At 47.2% G+C, this 27,163-nt stretch overlaps 1 protein-coding gene across 1 annotated transcript; it reads left to right on the plus strand.

Annotated features, from left to right (window-relative positions):
* Window positions 1-1,779: 1,779 nt before the first annotated feature.
* On the plus strand, window positions 1,780-26,315 carry LOC146355404 (E3 ubiquitin-protein ligase TRIM15-like). The gene is made up of 11 exons (XM_084829881.1): window positions 1,780-2,128; window positions 3,759-3,839; window positions 3,903-4,082; window positions 11,363-11,857; window positions 13,258-13,347; window positions 17,616-17,777; window positions 18,007-18,078; window positions 18,557-18,579; window positions 19,917-20,032; window positions 21,304-21,330; window positions 23,054-26,315. Exons 1-11 carry the CDS (start codon window positions 1,850-1,852, stop codon window positions 23,617-23,619), a joined length of 2,091 nt encoding a protein of 696 aa, XP_084686007.1. The 5' UTR covers window positions 1,780-1,849; the 3' UTR covers window positions 23,620-26,315.
* Window positions 26,316-27,163: the final 848 nt, after the last annotated feature.

Raw genomic sequence — 27,163 nt, forward strand, 5'->3', positions numbered from 1 at the left:
TCACAGACTCCATGATCCTGGACTGTGGACATCAATTCTGTCGGAGCTGCATCACCAAGCACTGTGAGAACTCGAAGGAATGGGGGTTGCTGGAGTGAAGGGTCTGCAGAGTCCAGACCTGGACAGAGAACTAAACTGGCAACTGGTAACCACAGTGGATCAACTCAAAGTCAGTCAACTGAAGTCATACAAGATAGGAAATTACCTAAATCCCTTTCTGTCTAATATAACCAGTACTTCACTTCTAGGGGCAAAAAGAGACACTAGACAACTGTCTGGAAACAGCACCTTCTGATGCAGAAGCCCTTCCACTAATGCAGGGGTGGGGAGCTTCAGGCCCAGGGGCCAAATCCAGCCCTGCTGCCATCCCAAACTAGCCTTCCAGGGTTCCTCAGAAGGTCACACCCCTTCTCTTTCCTCAGGCCCCACTCCCTTCCCCCAACCACTGATCATTTGGAGGTTTCCTGGGTTTTGTGCAGATTTGTCCCCATTCTCAAAGGTTGAAATGCCTCTCCTAAGGCTCAGTGCCTGGCAGTAAGAGCTTTAAGCTGGTATGTTTGTAATTGTTGTAATTCTGTCCCTGCTCCCTTGGCCTCTGGCCCCACCCACCACTGGAATGTGGCCCCTGAGAGCTTCACCAAAATGGAATTTGGCCCTCAGGCTGAAAGAGGCTCCCCACCTGTGCCCTAACACCTGATGTTCTCTGTACCTATTTGGTGAAGGAATTGCATTCTGTGCCTGCTCAAGGGCATTTTTATCTGTGGCTGCTTTATATGTTCCAGGGCAGGGTAAATCCTCGAGTTGAAAACAGATGCAGGAGGCAAGCTGAATCCCACCTTCCTGGTCCTGGTTGCCAGCCCCGCACCCTGCACAGAGTCCCCACTCCTTGGCCAACTGGTGGCTTGGCCTTCCTGCTCTCCTTGGGCAGGATGGAAGCTGAGAGGAAAGTGCCTGCTTCCTTCTCGGCTTCGAAAGGAGAGTGGGAAGGGTTAATCTCCTTCTCGCTTTCCTTCAGCAGGAAGGCACCACAGCCCGGAGCAGTTGCTCTCAATAGGGCCAGAGTCGAGAGAGAGCTTCCCTCTCAGCTCCCGTCCTGCCCTGCCCTGCTGCCACCCCCACCACCCACCTCTTACGAGCAGCAGGAGGGTGCTCAATGATCAGGCAGCTCGCACACTCCCATGGATCATATCACACACCCACTGGGCTGTGCGCACCCCACTTTGAAGACCACCGCTCTAGAGGACAGCTCCTAAAGGGCCCTTTTGTCTGGGAATTGCACTGAGAATCATTTCCCATCGCTTAAAAGAAACATTGTTCCCTTTGTGACATCACATGCCACAACTCCAGTCACTGCCGCACTCGGCTCAGACATATTTGCACGCTTCGCAACTCATGCATTTCCCACTAAGAAGACGAACAAATGCCACCATGCTAAAGAGACCTACTACAAGCAAACAGTCAAGACTGCAATGAATCTGATCGTACAAAGGTGAGCAACACCATCAGCACAGCTGCTCCATACACAGCCATGCAGAACATTCCCTGTTTTCTGGGTATCCTGCCAACGAGTAATAAATCCTGGTTTATTATAGCCAGTTACTCTGGATCATGAAATGGCTTTCTAAAAAGACTGAGGCTGGAATGGATTAATAAAACTTCGACATCCAGTTCTCATATCAAAATGTTCTTACAAATGTAGCAAATAAATAAATAATGGAGAGAAAAAATACACACGCCCTCTTTATTGCATGACTTTTTCGTGCTGGAATTCAGGGGCGGTTCCAACCGTTTTTGTCACGTCAGTGGAGCACCACTCTGTTCCTGTAGAAATGAAACTACAGCTGTTTTTATGCATCAGGAAAAGGCAGCCATGGCATCTGGAGGTCCAGTCAAGGGGCTCTGTGAAGAAACAACTTGCTCCATTTGCCACAAATACTTCACAGACCCAGTGAGCCTAGACTGTGGGCACAATTTCTGCCGAGGCTGCCTCACACAGCGCTGGGGAGAGTCCGTCACAGAAGCTTCCTGCCCTCGCTGTGGAAAAATATTTCAGGGAGGTGACCTCAGGCCAAACCAAGAACTGGCAATGCGTGCGGCTCAGGTGAAAGAGGTTGCCAAAGAGTACAAGGTAGGAAATTAGCACAGTGGGAAGGGCAGGGAAATCAATCTAGTTTGCTTTTTTGACAGCTCTGTGTAGATTCCTTTTTATAAGAATTTATCTTGTATCTAAAGAGAGTCCCTCCCTTCCTAGCAGTTTGTTTTCACTTTACAGTAGTTTCTGCTTTCTGCATTTTATTAGCTGGGTGCATGTTTCTGAGAACAACATGCTCCCGCTCTCCAGCAGTGACGTAAACATGTCTCCCAAATCGTAATGTTGAGTAGGGTCAATTTTTGAGTCCTTGCTTGCTTGCTCACAGTGGTTAAATTTCAGTTGATGGCTCCTCTACCAGTCAGAGCTGGCTGAAATCTGTAGTGTACAACATCACAATCGAAACTACAACCTGTGAAGTTATGGCTATGAAATACCATCCTGAAGGTTTCTGCCTGGCACCATCTCTTTTTGCCTTTCAGAAGGCAGTAAACTATCTTCATTTAAGATCCCTTAAGGGCGCAATCCTGTGGGGATAGGCAGCTGCCCTCAAACTCAGAGGCGACTGCCTCTCCAATGCAGGGCAGGAGGAACACGGAGAGGATCATCCCCTCCATGCTTCAGCCACCCTGCATTTACAGCTGGACAGACGATTTTGGCTGTCCAGCCATGGGGCCTCGGAGCGCAGGAAGCGGCAGCCGGACAACACATGGGATGTGTCGTACAGGCATTTCCAACTTCCCCACCCCAGCACGCCCCCAGGAACGCACCATTTTTGCCACTCTGCGCTCCTCGTCTGAGCGCGGAGCCATTCTGCACTGCGTACAAGGCAACGCGGGAGGGGGTGGAGGTCAGTTCTCCAAGAACCGACCTTGGATCATGGGCTCCGAGGTTAGTTCCCTGGAACTGACCTATCCTATGGCCGTCTAGCCACTGACTAGCCGCCATAGGACTGCGCCCTAAATATCTTAAATGAAGATATTTATCTTCATTTAAGTAGTTAAATTGATACTAGCTTTTAACAACAACGTGTTAAATTCTAGTTTAGAAAAGCATCTCTAGAAAAAAAGATGGCATGGGTTGGCATGGTAGAGTTTTATTAAATTATGCATGGTTTGGAGAAAGGGAGTAGAGAAAAGTTATTTTGTGTCCCCTTTCAGGGTCAACCAATGAAACTGAAAGGCGGTAGACTGAGGACAGACAAAAGAATCTATGTCTTCATCAATGCATAATTCATTTCCCAAATTTGCTTCCACAAGATGTGGGGGACTGGCATTACCTGAGATTACTTTAGAAGTGGATTAGCCATGTTCATAAGCATATTCAGGCATTCTGATTCAGTGTTTAATGAACATATGGGGGGAGAGCATCTAATATGAAAATGTGGGGTGTAAATTAATGAAATAAGGGCATACTGCCTCTGAATGTAATACACGTTGCTAGCCCTGCTCTCCATGTCCCTGTTGAGGCTTTCTGGTTCAGTGTTCAATGAACATGTGACTTGGAGGAGCATCCAAGCTCCGCCTTGCCTCCATCGCCATCCTTACCAGCCTCTTTGTGTTGAGGGATAACCTCAGGCGCATGTAAGCTCCCCCATGTCATTTAGAACTCTGGGAAATTATTTTCCCACCAGTCTTTACTCAGTTCTCATCCTGCTTTCTCCCTTCAGCTCAGACAAGCTGCCTCTTCCAACAAAACCACAGAGACTCCAGCCACCATGGCCACAGGTCTACCACCACGGATGTGGAAGTGATGGCCAAGAACCACATCTGCCAGAAGTGCCTAAGAGGCCCAGGGTCCCTGTGTGTGCCAGGACTGCTTCACTAAAGACTGTGAGCAAAGGGAAGAACCAGGGCCCTCTAAGTGTCTTATCGGCGAAGCCAGAAGCCAGAGAAGGCATCGCTGCCAGCTGAAAAAGACAGCTGCAAAGGGCAACCTATGTGTGAAATATAAGAAGGAACTCAACCTGCTTTGCAAAGAGGGTGGAAAATTAGTCTGTTGAATTTGTCAGCACATAGAACACAGACAACACTTGACCCTTGCCCAGGAAAAGACTGCACAGGAATATAAGGTAGGAAATAATCTAGATCAGCCTTCCCCAACCTGGTGCCTTCCAGATCTGTTGGACTTCCACTGCCTTCATTCCCAGCCAGCAAAGGCCTTGCTGGCTGGGAATGATGGGAATTGCAGTCCAATGCATCTGGAGGGCAGCAGGTCAGGGAAGGCTGATCTAGATCTTGAGCGGTAGAATCCTTCCCTGTAAATACGGCCAGCAATTAATTTCTGGGGAAAGAGATGCTGAAAACAACAACACTGTTACCCGGAGCCTGTTTCTCTGTATTCACTGATGAAAGAAATGCACTCTGCACCTGCTTGAGAGCATTGTCATCTGTGGCTTGTTAAGCCCTAGCATTCAGAACAGATACCATAGGTATGTCGTTGTCAGCCCTGGCACATGCCCTGGTCTCCTCTCGTTTAGACTACTGTAATGCGCTCTACGTGGAGTTACCCTTGAAGACGGTTCGGAAACTGCAGCTGGTACAGAACGCGGCGGCTCGCCTGATTAAAGGCAGCCGCCGGCGAGATCACATCACTCCAGTGCTGAAGGAGTTGCACTGGTTACCAGTTGTTTTCCGGGCCAAATTCAAGGTGTTGGTTTTGACCTTTAAAACCCTATATGGTTCCGGCCCAGCCTATCTTAAGGAGCGCCTCCAGCAGCACCAGACAGGCCGCTTAACAAGATCAGCCTCGGATGGCCTTCTCTCTGTCCCATCAGCCAGGACAGCTAGACTGGTGGGGACGAGGGAGAGGGCCTTTTCTGTGGTGGCCCCCACTCTGTGGAACTCCCTCCCTGGGGAACTCCGTCATGCCCCCTCTTTAATGAGCTTCCGTCGTGCATTAAAAACGTGGTTGTTCAGGCAGGCATTTGGGGTGGGTTAGGGTATTTTAGAAAATGTTGTTATTGTAGAATTTTATTGTTTTAAACTGTTTTTATTGTATGTTGTACATCGCCCAGAGTGGCTGGGTGACCAGCCAGATGGGCGATTAATAAATTTAATAATAAATAAATAAAAATATAAATATAAAAAAACACCACTCACAGTGTTTTTCCCCCCTATCTTGGGATCTGACTGATTAGTGGGGAGGGGAGTATTTTGGGCAAATCCCAAAATGAGGAAGGTGCAAATCAGTTTGCACCATTTTCAGGGGAGATGAAGGGGGTTAAATAGTGAAGGGGTCTTCGTTTTTTAAAAACTCTACTGCAGCTAGTAAATTGTGGGTGGCTATTCAGTGCCATTTGGCGGGTCACAATTTGACAAGGAAAGTGCTTAAATGTCAGGGGGCTTCTTTTTCTTTGCTTAACTCTCAAAAGAAGCCCCTTTCCCCAATTTGGGATTCAGCCCAAATACTCACCACACACCACACACACCCCAAGATTAGTGGGGCAGCAGCAGCAACAGCGATAGACCTCTAATTGTTGGTATGGATGTTGGAGAAATCAGGTTTAGGGGTGGAGCTCGATGAGTTTTCAGTGGCTCAGCCCCCCTGACTTCATTGCATGTTCTGCCTGCTGGCCCAACTCCACCTGCAGCAAGTCGGGCCAGCTATCGGATGTTCAGTGTTACTGAATTTGCATAAATTAAGACTTCAATTTGCACAAATCATGCAAATCACAGCTGTAATTTTCGCAATTTGCAGTCATAATTTGTGCAAATCTCTGTGCAAATTACAACCGAGACCAAATAAATTAGGTAAGAAGTCCCTGGGCTTTGGGGAAAACACGTAGCTCAGCTCGCAAAAGCAACGCGAGTTGGGCACACCATGGAAGTCCTGTGAGCCCAAAAAGGGCCAGATTTCATGGCAATGGACATCCCTAATTGTTGCTATCTTCCTTCCCAAAACACCTCTTGGGATTATGTTAGCACAGTCATGCTAGCATCCTTCCCAGAGGCACTCCAACATTCTAGGTGGGACATGGAGTGGGGTCTCTCCATTTATTCATTTTGGCAGGGATGCAAATTTCAGCTCAACATCAGGAGAAACTTCACCACAGTGAGAGCTCTTCAGCAGGGGAACAGACTTGCCTTGGGAGATGGTGGGTTCTTCTTCACTGGAGGTATTAAGCACAGGCTGGGGAGCCATCTACTAGGAATGCTGTAGCTACAAGCAGCATTGCTTAGCCTGCATTGAGCAGGAGGTTGGATTAGTTGATCTCCAAAGTACCTTCCAACTTGATATTTCTATGATTCCCAGGGGTATTTGCAGATAGGATTCCATAGGACTCAACAGCTAAGAAGAAAGGGGAAAAAAACAAGGAAGCATCAGTCACCTCAGCAAATTGTAAGTATCTGAAAATCAAGCAATTTGTACACACTCACCCTGATAATCCCTAGAATTCTATTTTCCCCCTCCCTTCATAGGGAAGAAATGTCCAATGAAGGTGGTGGGGAGGATAGTGCTTGGCACATGATACCTAATAGACACCATGTACCAATAGCCAAGGCATCCATCAGGAGTGCCCCAGCACCACCATTTGGAAATAACCCTCAAGGAAGGATGGCAACCACCGAAAAATGGTGCTTCCCACGCCTTCAGGAGGCTTGGAGTGAGCAGTGAAGTGGCCAAGATGACACCAAATTATTTAGGGTGGTTAACACAAAAAGGGATTGTGAGAAGCTCCAAAAAGATCTCTCCAAACTGGGAGAACGGGCATCCAAATGGCAAATGTGGTTCAATGTAAGCAAGCGTACATGGATGCATGTTAGGAGAAAAAAATTCCAACTTCGAGTATAACCTGATGGGATCTGAGCTAGCGGTGAGTGAGCCACCAAGAAAGAGATCTTGGGGTTGTGGTGGACAGCTCAATGAAGATGTCAACCCACTGCGCAGCCACTGTAAAAAAGGCAAACTCTGTGTTAGGCATAATTAGAAAAGGAATTGAGAATAAAACTGCCAATATCATACTGCCCCTATACAAATCTGTGGTGCGACCACACTTGGAATACTGTGTCCAGTTTGGTCACCACACCTAAAAAAAGATATTGTAGAGCTGGAAAAAGTAAAGAGAAGGGCAACTAAAATGATCAAGAGGCTGGAGCATCTCCCCTACAAGGGAAGGTTACAACAGCTGGGATTGTTTAGCTTGGAAAAAAGGAGGATAAGGGGAGACATCATAGAGGTATGCAAAATTATGCATGGTGTGGAGAATGTGGATAGGGAGACATTCTTCTCCCTCTCTCAAAATACTAGAACCCAGGGTCATCCCATGAAGCTGATTGGTGGGAGATTCAGGGGAGATAAAAGGAAGGACTTCTTCACATAGCACATAGTTAAACTATGGAATTCGCTACCACAAGACGTAGTGATGGCCACCAATTTGGCAGCTTTTAAAAGGGAGTTAGACAAGTTCATGGAGGAGAAGGCTATTAATGGCTCCAAGTCCTGATGGCTATATGCTAACTCCAATATCAGAGACAAGATGCCGATGTACACCAGTTGCTGGGGAACACGGGCGGGACGGTGCTGTTGCGCTCATGCCCTGCTTGTGAGTTCCTGGTCAACAGCTGGTTGGCCAGTGTGTTAACAGAATGCTGGACTAGATGGACCCTTGGTCTGATTCAGCAGGGCTCTTCTTATGTTCTTATGGCTCATTTTCAGGGTGTTTTATAATTTATTTTTTGTGGTGTTTTTTAGCTTACCTAACCACTATGAGGCAGAAAGAGAGAGCTCTGAGTTGGCTGAAAGCGCCTGAAAGCTTAGCCATCCCGATTCAACACAACAGCCTGAGGTGTATCATATCAACATGCTGAAGCATTACAAATTCCTGGGGGAGGCGTCTATCAATGGCTCCTAGTCCTCAGGGCTGTATGCTGCCTCCAGTATCAGAGGCAGTATGCTGATGTACACCAGTTGCTGGGGAACATGGGTGGGAGGGTGCTATTGCACTTGTGTCCTGCTTGTGGGTTTCCAGTCGACAGCTGTTTGGCCACTGTGTGACCAGAATGCTGGACTAGATGGACCCTTGGTCTGATCCAGCAGGGCACTTCTTATGTTCTTCAGCCAGGTTATCTAGAATGATACTATGGTCAATGGTAAGGAATGCCACTGTCAGGTGCAGCAGAACCTACTCCCCTACCCAGCTCCTGGAATTTGTTTTTGGCATCTGAAGCCAACAGGAAGGATCGGCTCACACAACAAAAGCGTCTCTGCTGTGCTTGGTGACTGAATTTCAGCCTTCTTATATTATTAGAGAGACGCAGGGCTACAGGAAAGTAACTCTGAAAGCCCTCACTCCTGCATCTGTGGTTTCTTGGAGAAAAAGCTGGCAAATGCATATTGTGCTAAAAACACAGCCAACATCTGCTTGTAATATAAAACCCCACCCAGGTTCACCCAGGCCAGGGAACTGATTTCCACCTTTGTATAGATAAGAACTTGATTACACAAGTCTGTTTGTCCTATTATGAAAGATACTGTTCTGTCTGTCTACATTCCAAGGATGTGGATATGGAGAAGATCCTTGGAGGCGAGGGATCAACCACTTGCCCGCTTGGCCCTGACTGATTAAAGCAGCCACAGGAGGCCTGGCCAAGTGGATTAGGAGAGTGGTAAAAGCCTCCCTAGAGGAAAGTGTAGTTCCATCTAACTGTAAGATAGCTGTTGTGAGAACATTGGTCATTCCATGACCAACAGTGTATCACCAGGTAACAGCATGTAAGTGGGCCTTCTTGGGAGTGGCACCCACCCTTTGGAATACTGTCCTGTGTTTTTCGCACAAGATGCATTTGCCAGCTTTTTCTCTTTGAAGACGTGAAGAGAAACCACAGATGCAGGAGTGAGGGCTTTCAGAGTTACTTCCCTGTAGCCCTGTGTCTCTCTAATAATATAAGATGGCTGAAATCCAGTCACCAAGCACAGCAGAGACACTTTTGTTGTGTGAGCCGATCCTTCCTGTTGGCTTCAGATGCCCAGTAGGTAATTCTGACATCATGTTTGGGTCATGTGTAGTTCAGCCTTCCCCCAGAGCCATTGATCCTGCTGGCTGGGAATGCTGGGAGTTGTAGTCTGACACATCTGGAGGGCACTAGGTTGGGGAAGACTACTATAGTGGACTGAGGACAACAGGATTCAATTGCAGCCCAAAACAGTTGTGCTTGGAGACTTCTGTCTCTTAATCATACTCCCACTGCGTTTTGTAGTGCAGTCGTCATTCCTCATGCACGGTATTTTCCAGGAGCTTTACACAACATCGTGGTCCTCCAGACATTTCTCCGCATTTCCCCCCCGCTCTTCCCATGTTATGTCTGAATGGGGAAAATGTGCGGGGGGGGGGGGGTTAGCTGCGCCATTAAACCGCCATCACCTGCCCATGTGCTTTTGCCATTGCACAACGATGTGTGGGCGGAAGTTGGGGGCACGGTTATGTTGACATTGCCAATGACAACAATGGGGTGGGAGTGTCACCCCACCACACCGCACCTGCGCCCTTTTGCCTGTTGGCCATTCTGCTACCGCTTGGCTTGCAGAGCCGGCATGGGCAGCACCGGCCCTTTCAGCTGTTCCCTTCCCCTTTAGCCCTTTTCCACTCAGTCCCCCTGTTCGCACACATGAGAAAAGGGAAACTACTTGCTCTGTGTGTGTGTGTGTGGATTGCATACATTCCACCCCTTTTAGGTCACTCCTCCATTCAGGGCTTGGGATCAGGGGATCTCTCCATGCTGCAGTTGCTGCCCAGAGAAGTTTGAACCCTTTTCCACTCAGTCCCCAAGTTCGCAAATACGAGAAAAAGGTCATGGCTGGCTTCGTGTGGGGGGAGGAGAGCAGATTTATGAAGTTGCAAAAGTACAATGGATTTTATGTAAAAGTGGCCGAGGTCGGGATCAGAGGCAGCAGAAGTGAAAAGAGGAGGCAAGGAAGTTGAAATGGAAGAGTTCATGCCGAGAAGGAGGAGGGCTACCTCAAAGGAAGTGGACTGTGGGTGTATAACGTAGCGATGTGCAAGCACACCCTGCCTCAGGTTCTCCGGGCACCCGCTGAAGCGCCACGCCCGCTCCCCCCCCCCCCAGACCCACATTCGCATCAGCTCATGCCCTCCCAGATTCACCCATCCAGTGAGCGCCCACTGTTTTCCCACCTTTTCTTCTGCACAGAAAAGGGAGTTTTGAAAATGCACATATTTAAATATGCCCAGTTTGGGGGCTCGGAAAGCTTAATAGGCGTAATATTGTGAGCCAGGACAGCGGCTTGGTGGGCACAGTCCAGGGGTTGCAGAGGGGGGGGCGACGGACTCCTGGACCCAGTCGGGCGCCCACAACAGCTCTAGTACAATGCTGCTGGCATCCAATAACATCCCGCTGGGCTCCAGCTATCAGTAAATGTAAATGGTACATTTACATGCATTTGAGAAAACCCAGCTATGTAAAGAACTGCTCTTCATCCCACAAACAATCCAGAAACAGAAGCCTCAGTAACGTTGCAGGATAAAAAGCCCCACGTGGAGAAGCCCTCAGTCACTGTATATAATATTAGGTGTGTGTAGAGTGAAGGTAAGGAGTGATTTCGGAATTACAGTAAGAGAGAGGCCATGGTTTCAGAGATGAAGCAAGTGGGATATGAGGATGGGAAGTTGGCAGCCACAGCACAGGATGGGAATTGAATCAGCATGAGTGGCATTGTGGGTGGGAAGACACAGACATTTTGCTTGAGGTTCAACCCATGCAATAGCTCATGATGAATTTTACCAGTTTTATGCTCCATATTTTTCTCCTTTGAAATCTCTTGGGAGAGGAGAAGGAGGAAGAAAAAGAAGGAGAATGTGTTTGCTTATTCAATAAAGTTGTGAGTCTTAGCCCTTATAATGTTTCATGCGATCATAAATGGTTGCTGGGGAGCAATTCTGTTAATAATTCTGTTATAGCTAACAGAAAGTTCTTCCTCTAGACCAGTCTTTCCCAACCCAGTGCCCTCCAGAACTGTTGGACTACAAGTCCCATCCCTAGAATTTGCCATGCTAGCTGGGGCTGATGGGAGTTGTAGTCCACTGCATATGGAGGACGCCAAGATGAGGGACGCTGCTCTAGACAATTCCCATCTGGCTGTCCCCCTACAGGTCACACACACCAAATCACTATCTTCAAACAAAAGACCCTTAGAGGTATTATATCTTTCCAATTAATCAGTTCCAGTGTCTAGAAGGAGCAGCAGTAAAAAGGGAGGAGCCAAAAAGGCATGGGGGAAGAAGGAAATAAAGAAGTCGATGGAGTTATTCCTTAAGTTCTCAATTTGAAGCTACATCTGATATTTTATATTTACAATGCAAGCAAGATCCAGGAAGTGCCATCTGCCATGGCTGCAGCCACAATAGATATGGATATATTAGAAGATGTTAAGTGCCCTATTTGCCAAGAATTTCTAACAGACCTTGTGACTCTGGCCTGTGGCCACAACTTCTGTCGGTGCTGCATCAACCATTTTTATGAAAACCATGAAGAACTGCATGAAGAACTGGACGAACTGGAATGTCCCGTTTGCAGAGCTAAGATCCAGAAAGGAGATCACCGGCCCAACTGGCAGCTGACAAACACAGTCGAAAAAATGAGACGCTACAAATCAACCCCTGGAACAGAGAATCTGTGCAAGAGACATAAGGAAAAACTCCATCTCTTCTGCAAAGATGATGGAGAATTGGTGTGTGTGTTTTGTGAACATTCCCCAGAACACGAACAACACTCTGTGCTTCTTCTGGAAAAGGCTGCCCAGGAATACAAGGTAGGAAATGATCTAAATAGTGGAAACTCTTTGTTTCTAGTGTATTGTTTAATTTCTAGAAAAATAAATGTGGAAACAAAAACAAACAAAAAGCTTTCCACCTAAAACCCTGATCATGTGTGCAGGGATGTATGGATTGTGTAAAATCTGTTCTATCCGTATTTCATGAATTGTCAGGTGCCTTCCACTCCATCGTCCATTCACAGATGGATTCGATTTTTTTCATTATGTGGAAAAATTCACAAATAATTCCGTAAGAGAGTTTGCAACAATTTACATAATTTACCTTAGGACATAACATTTAGCATATTGTCCCCCATTCCATTCAACTTTTCCCTGCGTATATTTACCAGTCTCAGCAGAAATTTGTGTATTTTCCTACAGATAAATTTGTGTAAATGCCAGGAAAGTTAAAAAAGAAAAAGAAAAAAGATCTGAAAGTCCACAGACTCTGCGCAGCCTGAGGAGGCTGGTCCACAGGTTGGATTCTTAGAAATCTGAGCTCATTTTAGTCCATCTCGATTTTCTCCAGCATCCCTACATGTGTGTATGTTCCCTGTGGTGAAGGGAGGATGTTCTTCAACTGCTCAAGGGCACTTTTATCCTCCTATGTTAAAAAGAGATCACAGAATCATAGAAACGTAGGGTTGGAAGGGGCCTATAAGACCATCGAGTCCTACCCCCTGCTCAGTGCAGGAATCCCTGACAGATAGTTGTCCAGCTTCATCTTGAATGCCTCCAGTGTGGGAGAGCCCACCACCTCCCTAGGGAATTGGTTCCATTGCCGTACTGCTCTAACAGTCAGGAAGTCTCCATTGCGATGCATGAGCCTTGGTCCACTGTTACCCCCAACTTTACTTCTCCCTCCCCCGTAGGATTCAGTTTAAAGCCCTCTTGATGAAGTTCTTCATGCAGTGGCCAAACACATTCTTCCCAGCCTTTGTGAGGTGCAACCCATCCCTTCCAACAGTCCATCTTCCAGGAAGCATAGCCTGTGGTCCCAGAATCCAAATCTCTCATGCCAGTACCACCTTCGTAGCCAGTCATTCACCCGGAGTATTTTTCTTTCCCTTTCTATCCCTCTTCTGACTACTGGAATGATGGATGAGAAAACTATCTGGGCCCCAACGTTCTTGAGTTTCCTTCCCAAAGCTTCAAAGTCTGACATGATTTCTTCGTAGCTCTGCTTGGCGGTATCATTTGTGCAAAATGGCAGCTCTCGCAAACAAGCAGGGATTCCTGCGCTTGCCGGCCTCGGTGTGTTCCAAGTTGGACAAGCGTGGGGATCTGAGGACTGGCATCCAGGGGGCCGACCTGGTGAGAAATCGCCAAGCCTCATGCCCCAACCAGACTCTCCTCACATCCCTACTTCACTATTAGATCACACTTGCTTTCTACAGAAAATCGTCCAGGAACAGCTGTCACTGGAGAAAGAGAGAGAAAAGATTATGATTCAAAAACTGGAAGAGCGGAAAACGATGAAGTGCCTGGTAGGTATTTGTCCAGGTAGAAAAACCATGAAGGTCCTGGTAGGAGAGCCCTGGAAGTAAAAGGGAGAGCTTGAGCTATCAGTCATAGAACTGCGTCCCCTGCCCCATCTCCCTAGCATTTTCTATTTATAGATGGTTTGGGGGAGGTTACAAAAATGTATGAAAGAATTTGTCATTCTTCATCACCAGCAAGTGCCTTGGGCAAGGGACAGAATGTCCCAAGAGTGACAGAGAGAGCAACCAGTTCAGTCCAGGGTCATGCGCAAGAATTCCAAGTAGGTTTCGCAGGAGCAGGCTGAGGCGAGGTCAAAGCAGTCCACAAGAGGCAGTTCTATCGAGCATCAACGCCATTCAGTGGTGGTCCAAGAGGGTTGTCCAGGTGGATAGCTGAGGATCTAGGAATATGCAAGGTCTGGTAATTCGAGGTGAAACACTGAGGGTACGGTGCTGGTGTTTGCGGCAGAGAGCTGGCTTCGGCTGTGCTCATTTACAGCTGATTGTTAATCAACATAGCAGGCTAATTAGGTCAGTGTGTAGCTTTTAAGAGAGGCCTCACGCTGCAGCTTAGAGGGATGAATTATCTCAGGCTCTGCTCCCTGCCTTTGAGGGAGTTCAGGAATTGCTCAGGAGGGACCAGGTTCCTCCTGTAATGGTTCCAGGGGAGGGCTGTCAGCAGAGGCCTCCTGTTCCTCCCCTAGCTCTGGCTGGGGCCCGTTGTGCTGGCTTTCACCCTCCTCTTCTTCCTCAGATGAAGCCTCTTCCAGGTAGGGCATGACAGATTTTTTTTTTTTTTAATCTAGAAGGTCTTCCAAGGCAGATCTGAAGTCCCAAATTCAAGGTGCCTCAGATCTGAGATGGTCCAAATGTCTGAGACAGAGATTCTCACCTTGGATTTGTGCCTGGTCCAAGGTGACTGCACACCCCTTCCCAATACATACATTATTTTTTAGAATTTATATTAAACTTGAAAACAACAAAAAACAAAAAAATACATATGTGAAATTCAATGCATTACAAATATAAAGTGGCAACATAATATCACAGTGTCTACTTGGAAGTAAGCCTCACTAAGTTCAATGGGTTTTACTCCCATGTAAGTGTGTGTATAGGATTGCAGCCTAAGGGTGCAATTCTATGGATGTTTAGAAAGAAAGTGGTCCTACATGTCTGGCTGGGAAATGCTGGTTGTCGTAGGGCTTTTTTCTGTCTAAACATGCATAGGATTGAACCCTAAATGAACTAAGGCTGCGGTGGCTGGGAGTAAGCACCACTGTATTCCACTGCACTTACTTCTGAGTAGACATGCATCAGATTGTAGTCAGATTACAAACCTAATATCTAAGATATAGTTATACATAGTGTACAATATATTAAGAAAAAGAGGGGAGAATGAGAAAAAAAAAACCCTTCTGGAAACATATTTTCATAAACCAAACAACTCAATGAAACTAGACCAGATTGCTTGAAAGTAGGGGTGTACGAAACCCCGCTTACCTGGCTCCGCTGGGTTCCGCAGGTGGGGGGAGGCACTCCATCCCTCCCCCTGGAATCCTCACCAGGGGGGGAGGCACTCTGTGCCTCCCCCTGGAATCCTGGCCGGCTGGCTCTGCTCTGCGGCCAAGCCATGGAGCCACTGGCCAGCTCCAGCCACCCGCAGCCGGACATCCAGCTGCTGGGCAGCCCTGCAGGGACGCAAATGGCGGCTGTCATAGCCACCGTCATTTGCGTCCCTGTAGTGAGCCATGATAGGCTACGTAAATATTTACGTAGGGGGAAAACCCCAGCGTACGCAAATGGTGGTAGCTGCCGCCAGTTGCGTAGGCTGGGGGTTTTTCCCCCTTGCCGTGATAGGCTATGTAAATATTTACGTAGCCTATCACGGCCTCCGCAGGGACGCAAATGGCATCCCTGCGTTATCCGTGATAGGCTACATAAGTATTTACGTAGCCTATCACGGCTGAAGAAGGAGGAAGCGAATGGCGGCTGCAGGACGGCCGCCATTCGCACAGCAGCGCGGACGGGAGCAGGTAAGTGCTCCGTTTCGCGTGCCTTTCGTGGGGGGGGGGCTTCGTTCCGCGATGGATTTTGGGGGGCCGAATGCACTGGCATTCAGCTTCACCAAGATCCGTCGCGGAATTCTCTGACATCCCTACTTGAAAGCCCTCTTTTATTACCACTCTGTTAAAAAAGAACCAGTTCAAACATCAACAAAGAATGCATATCCACCATTGCACTTCAGGGGCATCTCTACACCAACATAAAATCCTGCATTTAAAATGGGGCTTTCTGCTTCCGTTTTAAATGCAGGATCACAACAACTCCCTTTTTCATGCGCTTCCTTTCCCCCTTCCCCTTCCCCCCTCCTTCTCCCTGTATCTGAGTCTTCCATTATCTTTCATTGATCTCGCTCCTCTTCATGCCGCTTTGACTCTTATCACGGAGGAAACTGAAGTGGAACACAATGGGGTAATTTGATAGCTCATCATCTGCGATCTATTTATAAACAGGGCATTTAGTGCAGGAGACGCCTTGGAGGGTCACAGTATTATGTAAAGAGCCCACAAATTTCCGTGAGGGAGCCATCTCAATCTCAGGATAAAAGCCTGGTGTGAAGGAGCCCCAGGAGTGGATTTGAATTCAGACATGTATTTGGGTGGCAAACCTCCCCAGATAGTGCAGAAGCAAGTGGGAGTCTCTCCACCCAACCACAGAGTTTATACGATATTCTCTCCTTCTTCCTCTGAGATGACAGAATTGCACAGATCAGGACTCTGCATTACGAACATGAGAAAAGCCCTGATGGATCAGACCAACGGTCCATCTAGTCCAGCACTCTGTTCACACAGTTAATGGGACAGAATGGGGCAAATCAGAACATTACATGAAGTGTTCATATCACACACTACCTCAGTTGAATGGAGGAGGAGGAGGAGGAGGAGGAGGAGGAGGAGGAGGAGGAGGAGGAGGAGGAAGGAGGGGTGAATAGACAAGCCCCCAGGTAAGCATCTGAAACAGGTCAAAAATCACCCCAGTTCAACGGTTGACAAATATCACATATGAATGCTAATTAATATTCACCAGATGCTTTTTGAGCCTTCTGCCTTTTCCAATGGATTATAACTATTTGATTTATTTTCTTTCATTTGTACGCTTCCTTTCTACTAAAAAATGGCACACAAGGTGGCTTACAGAACCAGTTAGAATGGATTAAAAACAATACATTAAAATGCAATAAAAACATAACAATTACAGAAAAAATACTATTAAAAACAGAACCCAGCTCACCAGACCTACTTAGAGGCCAAAGGCCTCTAAAAATAAAATAAATAAATCAGTCAGTCAGTCGGTCAGTCTTTGCCAGCCAGTGGAAGGACATCAAAGAGGAAGTAAACCTAGCCTCCCTTGGCATAGAATGCCATAGCCCAGGAGTGACCACTGAAAAGGCCTTCTCTTGAGTTGCCACCAAACATGCCTCTGAAGATGGCAGTCTCAAAAGAAGGACCTCCAGAAGAACTTAGGAACCAGCCCGGCAGCTTCATGTGGGAGAAGGCAGTCTTTCAGGTAGCCTGGTCCCAAGCCATATAAGGCTTTATAGGTCATAACCAGCACTTTGAATTCTGCTTGGAAACAGACTGGTAGTCAGTGAAGCTGTTGTAACAAGGGGATCACGTGCTCCCTGTATCCAGCCCTGGTCAACAGTCTGGCCACAGCATTCTGGGCCAGCTGAACTTTCTGAACAGTTTTCAAAGGCAGCCCCATGTAGAGCATGTTACAGTAGTCCAAATAGGATGTAACTAAGGCATGCATGACCATAGCCAGATCAGACATCTTTAGGAACGGATGCAGTTGGTGTACTAGCCGCAGCTGTGCAAACACACTCCTGGCCACCACTGAGACCTGGGCATCCAGGTTCAGGGCTAGGCCAAGAGTACACCCAAATATCTATGTCAGGTATAGACAACCCTCCAGATGTTTGGACATGGTGAGAAATTAGGGGATTTGTAGTCTAAAATATCTGGTCTTCGTAATAAAATTAATTATTCTCAGTTACATAGACAATTATCAGTGAGTTGAATCAAGTCCAGAATAGTCTTCCTACTCAGATAGTGGGAGAAAGAGTCCACTTCTCATAATCCACAAGACACCAGAAGTATTATGTGACCAATTCATTCATTGCTGCAGTCACTGGCAACTCACCACTTTCGCTTGAATGATTACCTTGTTTAATCTCTGACCCTTCCTCAATTTGTACATTTCTTTTCTCCCAGACACAGTTAGGAATAGAGAAGCAAAAGACCAAGTCTGCTTTTGAGCATATGCACAATTTTCTTAATGAAAAGGAGTGCCATTGGCTGGCCAAGCTGTGTGATCTGGAGAAAGAGTTGGAGAAGAAACAAGAAGAAAATGTTGCCAGGCTGTCTGAGGAGATTGTTGTTGTTCAGTCGTTCAGTCGTGTCCGACTCTTCGTGACCCCATGGACCATAGCACGCCAGGCCTTCCTGTCCTGCGCTCTCTCCCGGAGCGTGCTCAAGTTCATATTCATTGCATCCGTGATGCTATCTAGCCATCTCATCCTCTGCCGTCCCCTTCTCCTTTTGCCTTCAGTCTTTCCCAGCATCAGGGTCTTTTCCAGGGAGTTTTCTCTTCGCATCTGAGGAGATATCTCATCTCAATAAGCAGATCACAGAGATGGAAGCAAAGTTACAGCAGCTTCCACATGAATTTCTCCAGGTGAGATGTAAGACAAGGACACATCCTAGGACCCAGAGGATAAAGAGGACATGATCCTGGAAATGACCGTTTGTTTTTCCTAGAGATGGGTGTAATCCCTGCAGCTCAGATTACTTTGGAGCCATTAACAACAACAAAAAGGAAAACAAAAAAGGGAAATGGCCCAGATCCTTTCCAAGCCAATCTGAATTTGAAATGGCTCTTTTCCAGCCATGTGGAGTCTTTAGTAGCCAGGAAATGTGGATGCTTGGAAGCCCCCGTGCCCCCTGGCTGACAAGGGCTTCACACAGACAGGTTTTTAATTCAAGCCAGAGAAGAATTTGGGAATCCTAAAAGTTCTTCTCTGAGCCTGAGAAAATATTCATGGCATCCCCAGTTCTCCCAGATGAGGAAGGGGCAAATGAATGTCCAACAGAACAAGCCCAGTATATGTTCTGTCCATGTAGCTGAGACTCACTTGTCTTGTTCTCTCTTTCAGGACATCAAAAGCACCTTGAGCAGGTAGGTGGCTCTTTCTCACTCTTCTTTTTCTCTTCCCCCACCCCCTTCTATGGGAAAGATTTTATCCCATTTAAAACAACGTGTTTCTACAAAATAGGATCATGAATTTTGTTAGATGCAATCCTCCTCTCAGGGGACAATATGACAGATCTTGAAATTAGATTTTCCATGCCATGTGGGAAAGACTACAACTTTAGGAACTGACATTCTTCAGATTCTAGGTAGGGAATGGAATTGTTTACCTCCAACAGTTAGGCCAGACTTCCCCAACCTGGACTACAACTCCAAGCATTCCTGACCACTGGCCATGCTGGTTTGGGCTGGTGGGATTTGAAGTCCAAAACATCTGGAGAGCATCAGATTGGGGACAACTGAATTAGGCTGTAACTGTATCTGTATTATCAGATACAAGATAGAAAGTCAGTGAGGTGTAGCAGTTAGAGTGTTGGATTGGGATGCAGGAGATCCAGGTTCTAATCCGCACTTGGCTATGAAGCTCACTGGGTGACTTTGGGCCAGGCACTGACTCTCAGCCTAACCTCCCTCACAGGGTTGTTGTGAGGGAAAAATGGAGGGGAGGACTATGTTAGCCACCTTGGGTTCCTTGCAAGAGGGAAAAAATGTAAGATATAAATGAAATAATTAATTGATATTAAATTATTTATTTTGCAAAGACTGTAAAGCAGCAGGAGGCTGCTTCATACCACGTTAGGCCATTGCTCCATCTCACTCAGCACTACATACCCTAATTAACAGAAGCTCTTTGAGGTCTCAAGTGGAGTCTTTTCTCAGTCTGCCTAAGATCGTTTTAGCTGAAGATGCTATAGATTTAACCTATTATTTTACTAGATTTCTAGTCCACTTTTCAGGGTAGAAACCCTCACAAAGCAGATTACAGCATACTTTCAAATACAAAATAAATGATCAAGCCATAGGCAATGTTGTGCATGCAAAGTGTATACTTTGACGATGAGCGCGTGAATCCTCTCAATAACTTTCCCACTTGCTGCTTCTTATCCCACAAAGAGGGTCAAGGAAATTACTGCAGACCTCTATTACATATCTTGATGGGAAGGGGAGCCTGATCCTTCTTAAAGAACATTAGAACCCTTCCTCATAAACAAAACATTTCCATCCTAGCCAAATTGACTAGAATAGAAGGTTCTTAGGAGAGAGACCTCCAGTCTCAAAATGGCGGGCTGGGACACCTACCTGTGAATGCGCCTACTCCAGGCTCAGTAGGCGTTCAGCCTGCCCTTTAAGGCTACAATTTTCGGGGGGTGGGGACACACAATGTTCTTTAACCATTATTTTAAAATAGCCACCTTCCCTTCCAGGTCTAAGAAGAAAGAAGTGGAGAATGCCATTGATGCTTTCCCCAAATTGGGGGAGAGACTCCAAATTTACTCACAGAAAACATCTGCTCTGAAAGACATTATGGAAAAATGTGAAGGTATGAGGACCGGCAAAGAGATGGGGAGAGGTCTAGATCTCAGAAAGTGCTTCACTTTGGGGGCTGACTGCAAGAGAATCTTTCCTTTGTGAAATACAAATGGACTTTACATGCTGGGTTGCTTGAAGGTGTCTGAAGCATTGCCCCTCTCATTCTCTGTTGGTCAGTCTTTATGAGACAAAGGAAGCTACCATCTTTCATTATAAATGAGGCAGGAGGAAAGAGACGGACTCCTCTCTCTCTTACTCTCACTCTCTGTCTTCTCTATCCTGTCCATTTCTGAGGCTGCTTGTGTTTGCTGAATGCAAAAAGAGAACATGTTCCCAAAGATGCCAATGAATAATTTTTTTATTAAGCCCAACACATTTCGGAATGAAGAGTTCCTTCACTGGGGCCATCTTACAAATTCAAGTACTAGAAACAGGCTAAACCAGCTTCCAAAGATAGCAACTATGTCTCTTATGCCATTTAGGCAAGGGGGGGGGGAGAGAGAGAGAGACTTTCTACATGAGGCTTTTATTATGCACTTGTGATTGCTCACTCGCAATAGTTTGCAGATCCTTAACACAATGTTGTCATCCTCCAGGTCCTGTCTCGTGCTTTGCAACTATTATTGCGGGGTTTTCCTTAACAGAGAAAGTGTGGTATTTTTTCTGAATGGCCTCTATAGCGCCATCGAAATCTCATGTGATTGTGCAATTCTGCTATACCACAGCGCCACCTAGGGGGTTGTAAGGGAACATGTAGAAAGGCAGAGGAAACCCCTGGGAGGGGGGACGTGTAAAGGAGCCAATCTTAATCCCACAAAGAATCCAGAAGCAGAAGCCTTGGTAAAGGTGCGGGTTTAAAGTTTCATGTAGAAAAGCCCAGACAGAGAGAGAGAGACTGCTCCCACCCCCACCCCTCTCTTTGTCAGGAATGCTTTAAATTGGATTCCTGCACTGAACAGGGTGATGGACTGGATGGCTTAAATGGCCCCTTCCAACTCTATGGTTCTAGGATTGTTCTCCTCCACCCTGTCCATTCCTGAGGCTGCTTGTGTTTGTTGCAATTACCTTCCTCCCCATCAAGAGACTGACCAACATGAGGGGACCTTTTGGTGCTGGGAGTGTGTTTCTTTTTCTCCTCCCCAACCCCACTCCTTACAACCACAAGCCACCACCACAAGTCTCTGGATACTTATGTACAAGTACATTTTTAACATGAAATGATGCACTGATGTGCATATGATGGTCGGAGTAAAAAAAAATCACCCTCTCTTCCACTTGCAGGGTCTCTGGAGCAAGAACTGACCAAAGGTAACTACTTCCAAGAAAACTAAAAGAGATGGGAATAATTTGATGGGGGATAGAAGGACAACAGGAGTCCCTCTTTCAAATATTTAATCAGGCTGCCTTAGGCAGATGCTATGAGCAACCATACTTGCAGTTTGAAAAATAAAATTTCAGTGATGTTAATCACACACACACACACACACACAAGATTTGAGCAGTAATTGGGCTAACCAGGGTAGAGAGGACGGTGGGGGGCGGGGGAGTGACAGGGCTGGCTGGTGGATGAAAATTGGTATCATGTAGGGTAGTAGTGCATTGCAACTGTTTTGGACTACAAATCCAAAACATCCAGAGGGCACCAGGTTGCATACCCCTGTGAGCTGAACATAAAAGTGTCTGGCTCAAATCGCACCTCATCCTCCAACTCATTACATGGCTCAAAACAAGCTGGAATTTCCTCAGCCACTCTTTCTTATACTCATACTCTCACATACACCACATCTCAACAGTTAGTTGCCACACTGCCCTACTCTACAGAGCTGGCACAAGGATTACTGATGTATGCTATGAGAAACATTTTGAAACTGTAAAACAATATATAAACGTGTTGTTATCAGTAGAAGCTGCAGTATGTCATCTTGTCTTTGGTTTGAGAGCTGAACACTACATGGTTTTTTTGCCAACCAGTCCTATGATTCTAGAATTAACTGTAGGATATGCTTTATTAGGGCTGTGGGAGTTTAAAATATCCCCATAACTGGTGGTTCCTCAGTGCCTTTATCAGCTGGTACTTTGTTTCTAACCTCAGCCTGCTTCTGCTTGTGGAAATGTTTTTTTCCTCTTTTTTGGGACCTCCTGACTCGATTCAGGTGAAGCCTGGAGAAAGGAGGTTTTGTGAGTCACTCCCCAGCAGCTGAGATTGATCTTCTTCTTGGGCATTTCTGGCACAGCTTTTATGGCACAATCACTATGCCTTATTCAAGGAATTTTGCAGGAAATGAAGACAATGACGTCTTCCACTCATATCCTTCCTGTGTTTTCCCACCACTTCTTCCATCTTTTCTCTTACTGCAGATAATATGTTAAGAAAGAAAAGATGGGATAGCTGCACAAGGCCTTCTCATTGGTAGTGCTAGAAGCCCTCCATCTGGTAGCACCCCTTGACACCATCCACTCTTGAGTACCAGTTGCTGGGAAACACCAGTGGGACAGGGCCTTTACCCTCATGTCGTGCCTGTGATCTTCCTAGAGCAGGGGTGGGGAACCTCAGGCTCAGGGCCCAAATCCTGAGGTCCCAATCAGGCCCTCTGGGCTTCCTCAGAAGGCCTTGGCCCTACCCCCTTTCCCCCAACCACCTATTGTTTGATGGTTTCCTCATTTTTATGCAGTTGTTTTCCTGTTCTTAAAGGTTGAAATGCATCTACTAAGGCTTAGTTACAGATAGTAAGAGCTACAATATGGTGGGGTGGGGGGTTGTATTTTTGATTCCACCCCTTTTGCCTTTGGCCCCACCTCCTTTGCTTTCAGTCCCACCCAGCACTGGAATGTGGCCCACAAGAGCTTCTCTGAAATTGAATTTGGCCCTCAGGCTGAAAGAGGTTCTCCACTCCTGTCCTAGAGCCATCTGGTTGACTGCCATGGGAAACAGGGCGCTGGACTAGATAGACCTTTGGTCTGCTCTAGCAGAGTCCAGAGTTCTCGATCTTATGCTCCCCTTTCTTTCTCTCTCTCTTTCTCTGTCACGCAGTGAGTGTGAGTCTGGATCCTGACACAGCATACGCATACCTGGTTCTGTCTGATGACCTGAAGAGTGTGAGATATGGAGAGAGGAAGCAGGACCTGCCCAAGAGTCGTGAGAGGTTTCATTTGGATCCCTGTGTACTGGGCTGTGAGAGATTCACTTCAGGACGACATTGGTGGGAGGTGGAGGTGGCGGTTGAGGTGCAGGAGGAAGGGGCAGACTGGGCTGTGGGGGTTGCACGAGAGTCTTTCAGGCAAGGCCAGGAGCTCATCCTTAGTCCTACTGAGGGGATCTGGGCTGTGGGAAAGGAGAGAAGTTCTGTCGATGGCTCCTTGCTGGAATCGGTTGCACCACGTTTTCTCTGGGCTTTCACTGCCCCCAAATGGACCCTTTTGACCATGAGTCTCCTGCCCAGGAAGATCCGGGTGTCCCTGGACTATGAAAACAGCTATGTGAAGTTTGTTGATGCTGACAGAGACAACCCCATCTTCCATTTCTCTTCAGCTTCTTTCTCTGGAGAGAGGATCAGACCCTATTTCTGGGTAGGGTGTGGCATTACTATGAAATGCTGAATCTTGAGGAGACTCTTCACCTACACCAACACTGTCTCCATAGCAAGGGTGCAGAACCTCTTTCATCCTAAGGGCCAAATTCTATTTTGGAGAATTTCTCAAGGAGCCACATTCCAATGCTGGGTGTGGCCAAAGGCAAGAGGGCTGGAGCTCAAAATATCAGCATATTTTAGCTTAAAGCTCTTTCTGTCAGTAACTAAGCATTCTTAGATCTGCCATCTCTGGGTTGGGATGTAGGAGAAAATTATTCAATTAACATTTTACCTAATTTTGCACTTTCAAACCAATACGCAAAACTCAGTTATTATTTGAAATGCAGTTCTCTGAATTTTGCAGTGGAGTTATCCAGTCAAAATGTGCAAGCAAAAATGTGTACATTAGTGAAAATAACATTCAAAAATGTTAGGAAAATTGTTTGGGAAAATGTGTCTATGAGGAGAAAAGGGAACCAACCTCCCTCCATGTTTGACCTATATTCCCCCTTCTCCTTGGTATGCTGGGAAGGTGTATGAGACAAAGAGCACATAGGTCAGCAGTGGCCTTTTGTCTTGTAAACAGACCTAGCCCCTCTGCCCTGTGACTCAGCACAATGGAAGGTTAATGGGCGCCTGGCCAGATGTAGCCTTCTGATAATATGGCAGATTACAGTGTGTCAGCATTTTTCTCCAAGAACTGACTTCTTTTCTCTCTTAGAGACTTAAATCAAATCACTGAAGTTTGTGAGATAGGATTTACTGACTGTTTGGAATGTAACTTGCCTGGGAATAAGATTGGTTTTTTTTTCTCTCTCTTCCTCTGGAGTGACTTGTTTGCTGCACAGTATAAAAAGCTTGTAATGCCCTTTGTTCGCTGCTGATTTCTCTTTGCGATGTCTGCCTTGCTATAGCAATAAACACGTGTCTGATCTAGGGATGTTAGAGAACTCCGCCACGGATTCCAGGGAGGCTGAATTCCAGTGAATTCGCCCCCCCCCCCGAATGCATGGCAGAACAAAGCAACCCTCCCTGCCACCCCACGAAATGGGCCCGGAACGGAACCTATCTGGTGTCGGCTGTCCGGTGCTCCGCGAATGGCGGCCGCGTCTGCAGCCGCCATTCGCCTTCCTTCAAATGGCGTGATAGGCTACGTAAGTATTTACGTAGCCTATCACGGCTAACACAGGGACACCATTTGCGCTTTTGAGCGGGATCCTCAATCTGTCCATGTGCATATACATGCACAACTGTTGATTCCTTAGGCAGCATCAGGGCTTCAAGGAGGGCCTCGATCAGACGTCCGTGGGCCACCTTGTGTCCAGAGGCGGTTATGAAACTTCGCTCTTTCCATAGCTTGCCATGTGCGTGCACTGTCATAAATACATACTTGGAGTCGGTGTAAATGTTCGCCCACTTACCGGAGGCCATTTTTAAAGCTTCTGTCATCGTGACCATTTCGGTGGCCTGGGCCAAAAGGTGGGCTGGAAGTTTATATAGCCAGCGGTTTGAGCCGGATGCCACAGCTGCTCCGGTGTGTTGATGCCCATCTTTCATGAAACTGGACCCATCAACGTAGAATTCTTCATCGGGGTCGGGCCAGGGAACATCTCGCAGGTCTGGTCGAGCCAGGGTTTCTTCGTTGAGGACCTCTAGGCAATCGTGGGCAGATCCCTGGCCTGGCTCCAGCAAGAGGGTTGCCGGATTCAGGGTTGTGGAGGTTTTGAAGGTGAGATTTGGGGCAAGCAGGAGGGCGATCTCATAGCACGAATGCCAGGCGGGGTTGAGGTATTCCCCCCCCCCCGAGCCTAATATCTGGGGAACCCCATGGGGAACAACTTCCTTGTCTCCTCCTAAGGTTAGCTTTTCTGCCTCTTGAATGAGGAGGGCTTAGGCTGCAACAGCTCGCATGATCGAGCAACGGGGTCCAGCACCCTTGAGTAATATCCTACTGGGCGAAGGGAGGGCACAGGTAAAGCATGCCTGCCGCCACCCCCCTTCGCTCATGCACAAAGAGGCGGAAGGCCTTGGCAGGATTTGGGATCATCAAGGCCAGGGGAGACATTAGGGATCGTTTAAGCTCTTGAAAGGCTTTTTCCATATCCCTGGTCCAAGCCCAATTGAGCACCCCTTCTTTTGTCAAGGATTCATAGATTGGCTTCGGAGAGACTCTAACCGAGCCTTGGCGGTGGCCACCTCTCTCTCTTCACGTTCCTTTTTCCAAAAATCCTCCCAAATTTTTTTCTCGGCCTCAATCTCAGCCAGTTTTCTGGGATATAAAGGGCGGGGCTTAAAAGGTCCTCGGGTGCCGGGGGAATAACGGGGGCTGACGGGGGGCAGAGGCCGTCGGAAGCTGCAGCCTTTGGGGGACCTCTGTGGACAATCATCATTTTACAATGAGACATTTTACTAGTGATGTACGAAAGTCACTTACCTAGTCCCGCAGTTTGCTTCGCGGTGGGGGGGAGGCGCTTCGGTTCTCCCCCCGAAGTTCAGGCCAGGGGGGGAGGCGCCCCGCCTCGCCCGGCCGAAATTCAGGCCGGGGAGAAGCGCCCCGTCTCCCCGGCCGCGAAATACAAAAGTGAATTAAAAAAACAAACAAACACCCGTGATAGGCTACGTAACGATTTACGTAGCCTATCACGGCTAGATTTCCAAAGTCAGCCGTGATAGGCTACGTTAATCGTTACGTAGCCTATCACGGGTGACTTTGGAAAAGGAAAAAAAAAAAGCGCGTACGCAAATGGCGGCGCCCATTTGCGTTCCTTATTTGGGCCCGGGTAGTCTACGTAAAGATTTACGTAGACACGGCGAAAATAAGGGCAACGTTGCGTTGCCCTTATTTTCGCCGTGTCTACATAAATCTTTACGTAGACTACCCGGGCCCAAATAAGGAACGCAAATGGCGGCGCCCATGGGCACCGCCATTTGCGTACGCGCTTTTTTTTTTCCAAAGTCACCCGTGATAGGCTACGTAACGATTTACGTAGCCTATCACGGCTGACTTTGGAAATCTAGCTGTGATAGGCTACGTAAATCGTTACGTAGCCTATCACATGTTGTTGTTTTTTTACTTTATTTTGTAACGGCGGCAGCAGCAGCCGGTCGGAAGACCAGCCGCTGCCCCCGCCGAACCGCTGCCGGGACCCGCCGCCAAGAGGGACATTCGAGGGAGGTAAGTCCCATCCCGGGGGGGTGCCGGAGAATTTCACCAACAATTTCGGGGGGCCGAATGCGTTGGCATTCGGCCTCCCCGAGATTCATGGAGAAATTCATGGCCATCCCTACATTTTACATTTCAATAACCATGATGGCGAAGGCTTTCTTGTAATCACGGATTCCCAGGAATCAATATATGGAAGTTGGTCTAAATGACCGTCTCTGGTGACTACTTGGTAAACAGAAGAGACCAGCGAAGGGTCATAAGAGCCTCCCTCGGGCCATCTAATGCCAAACATTGGCCACTCGCCATGTTTACAAAATGTTACAAAATTTCTCCAAAGTTTCACTAGACATTTTGACACCATAATCACCCTTAAACTGTTTCCAGTGTTGAAGCATACATCCCAGAG

This window comes from Heloderma suspectum, chromosome 2, assembly GCF_057233095.1.
Source record: "Heloderma suspectum isolate Gila_16-S chromosome 2, 16-S_ref, whole genome shotgun sequence".
In the NCBI taxonomy this organism is placed as follows: domain Eukaryota; kingdom Metazoa; phylum Chordata; class Lepidosauria; order Squamata; family Helodermatidae; genus Heloderma; species Heloderma suspectum.

Coding starts and splice junctions, on each gene's coding strand:
- LOC146355404 (XM_084829881.1), top strand. CDS start 1,850: ATGCATCAGGAAAAGGCAGCCATGGCATCTGGAGGTCCAGTCAAGGGG. Junction 4,083..11,362: donor GCAAAGAGGGTGGAAAATTA/GTCTGTTGAATT, acceptor GTTATTCCTTAA/GTTCTCAATTTGAAGCTACA. Junction 21,331..23,053: donor GGAGCAAGAACTGACCAAAG/GTAACTACTTCC, acceptor TCTGTCACGCAG/TGAGTGTGAGTCTGGATCCT.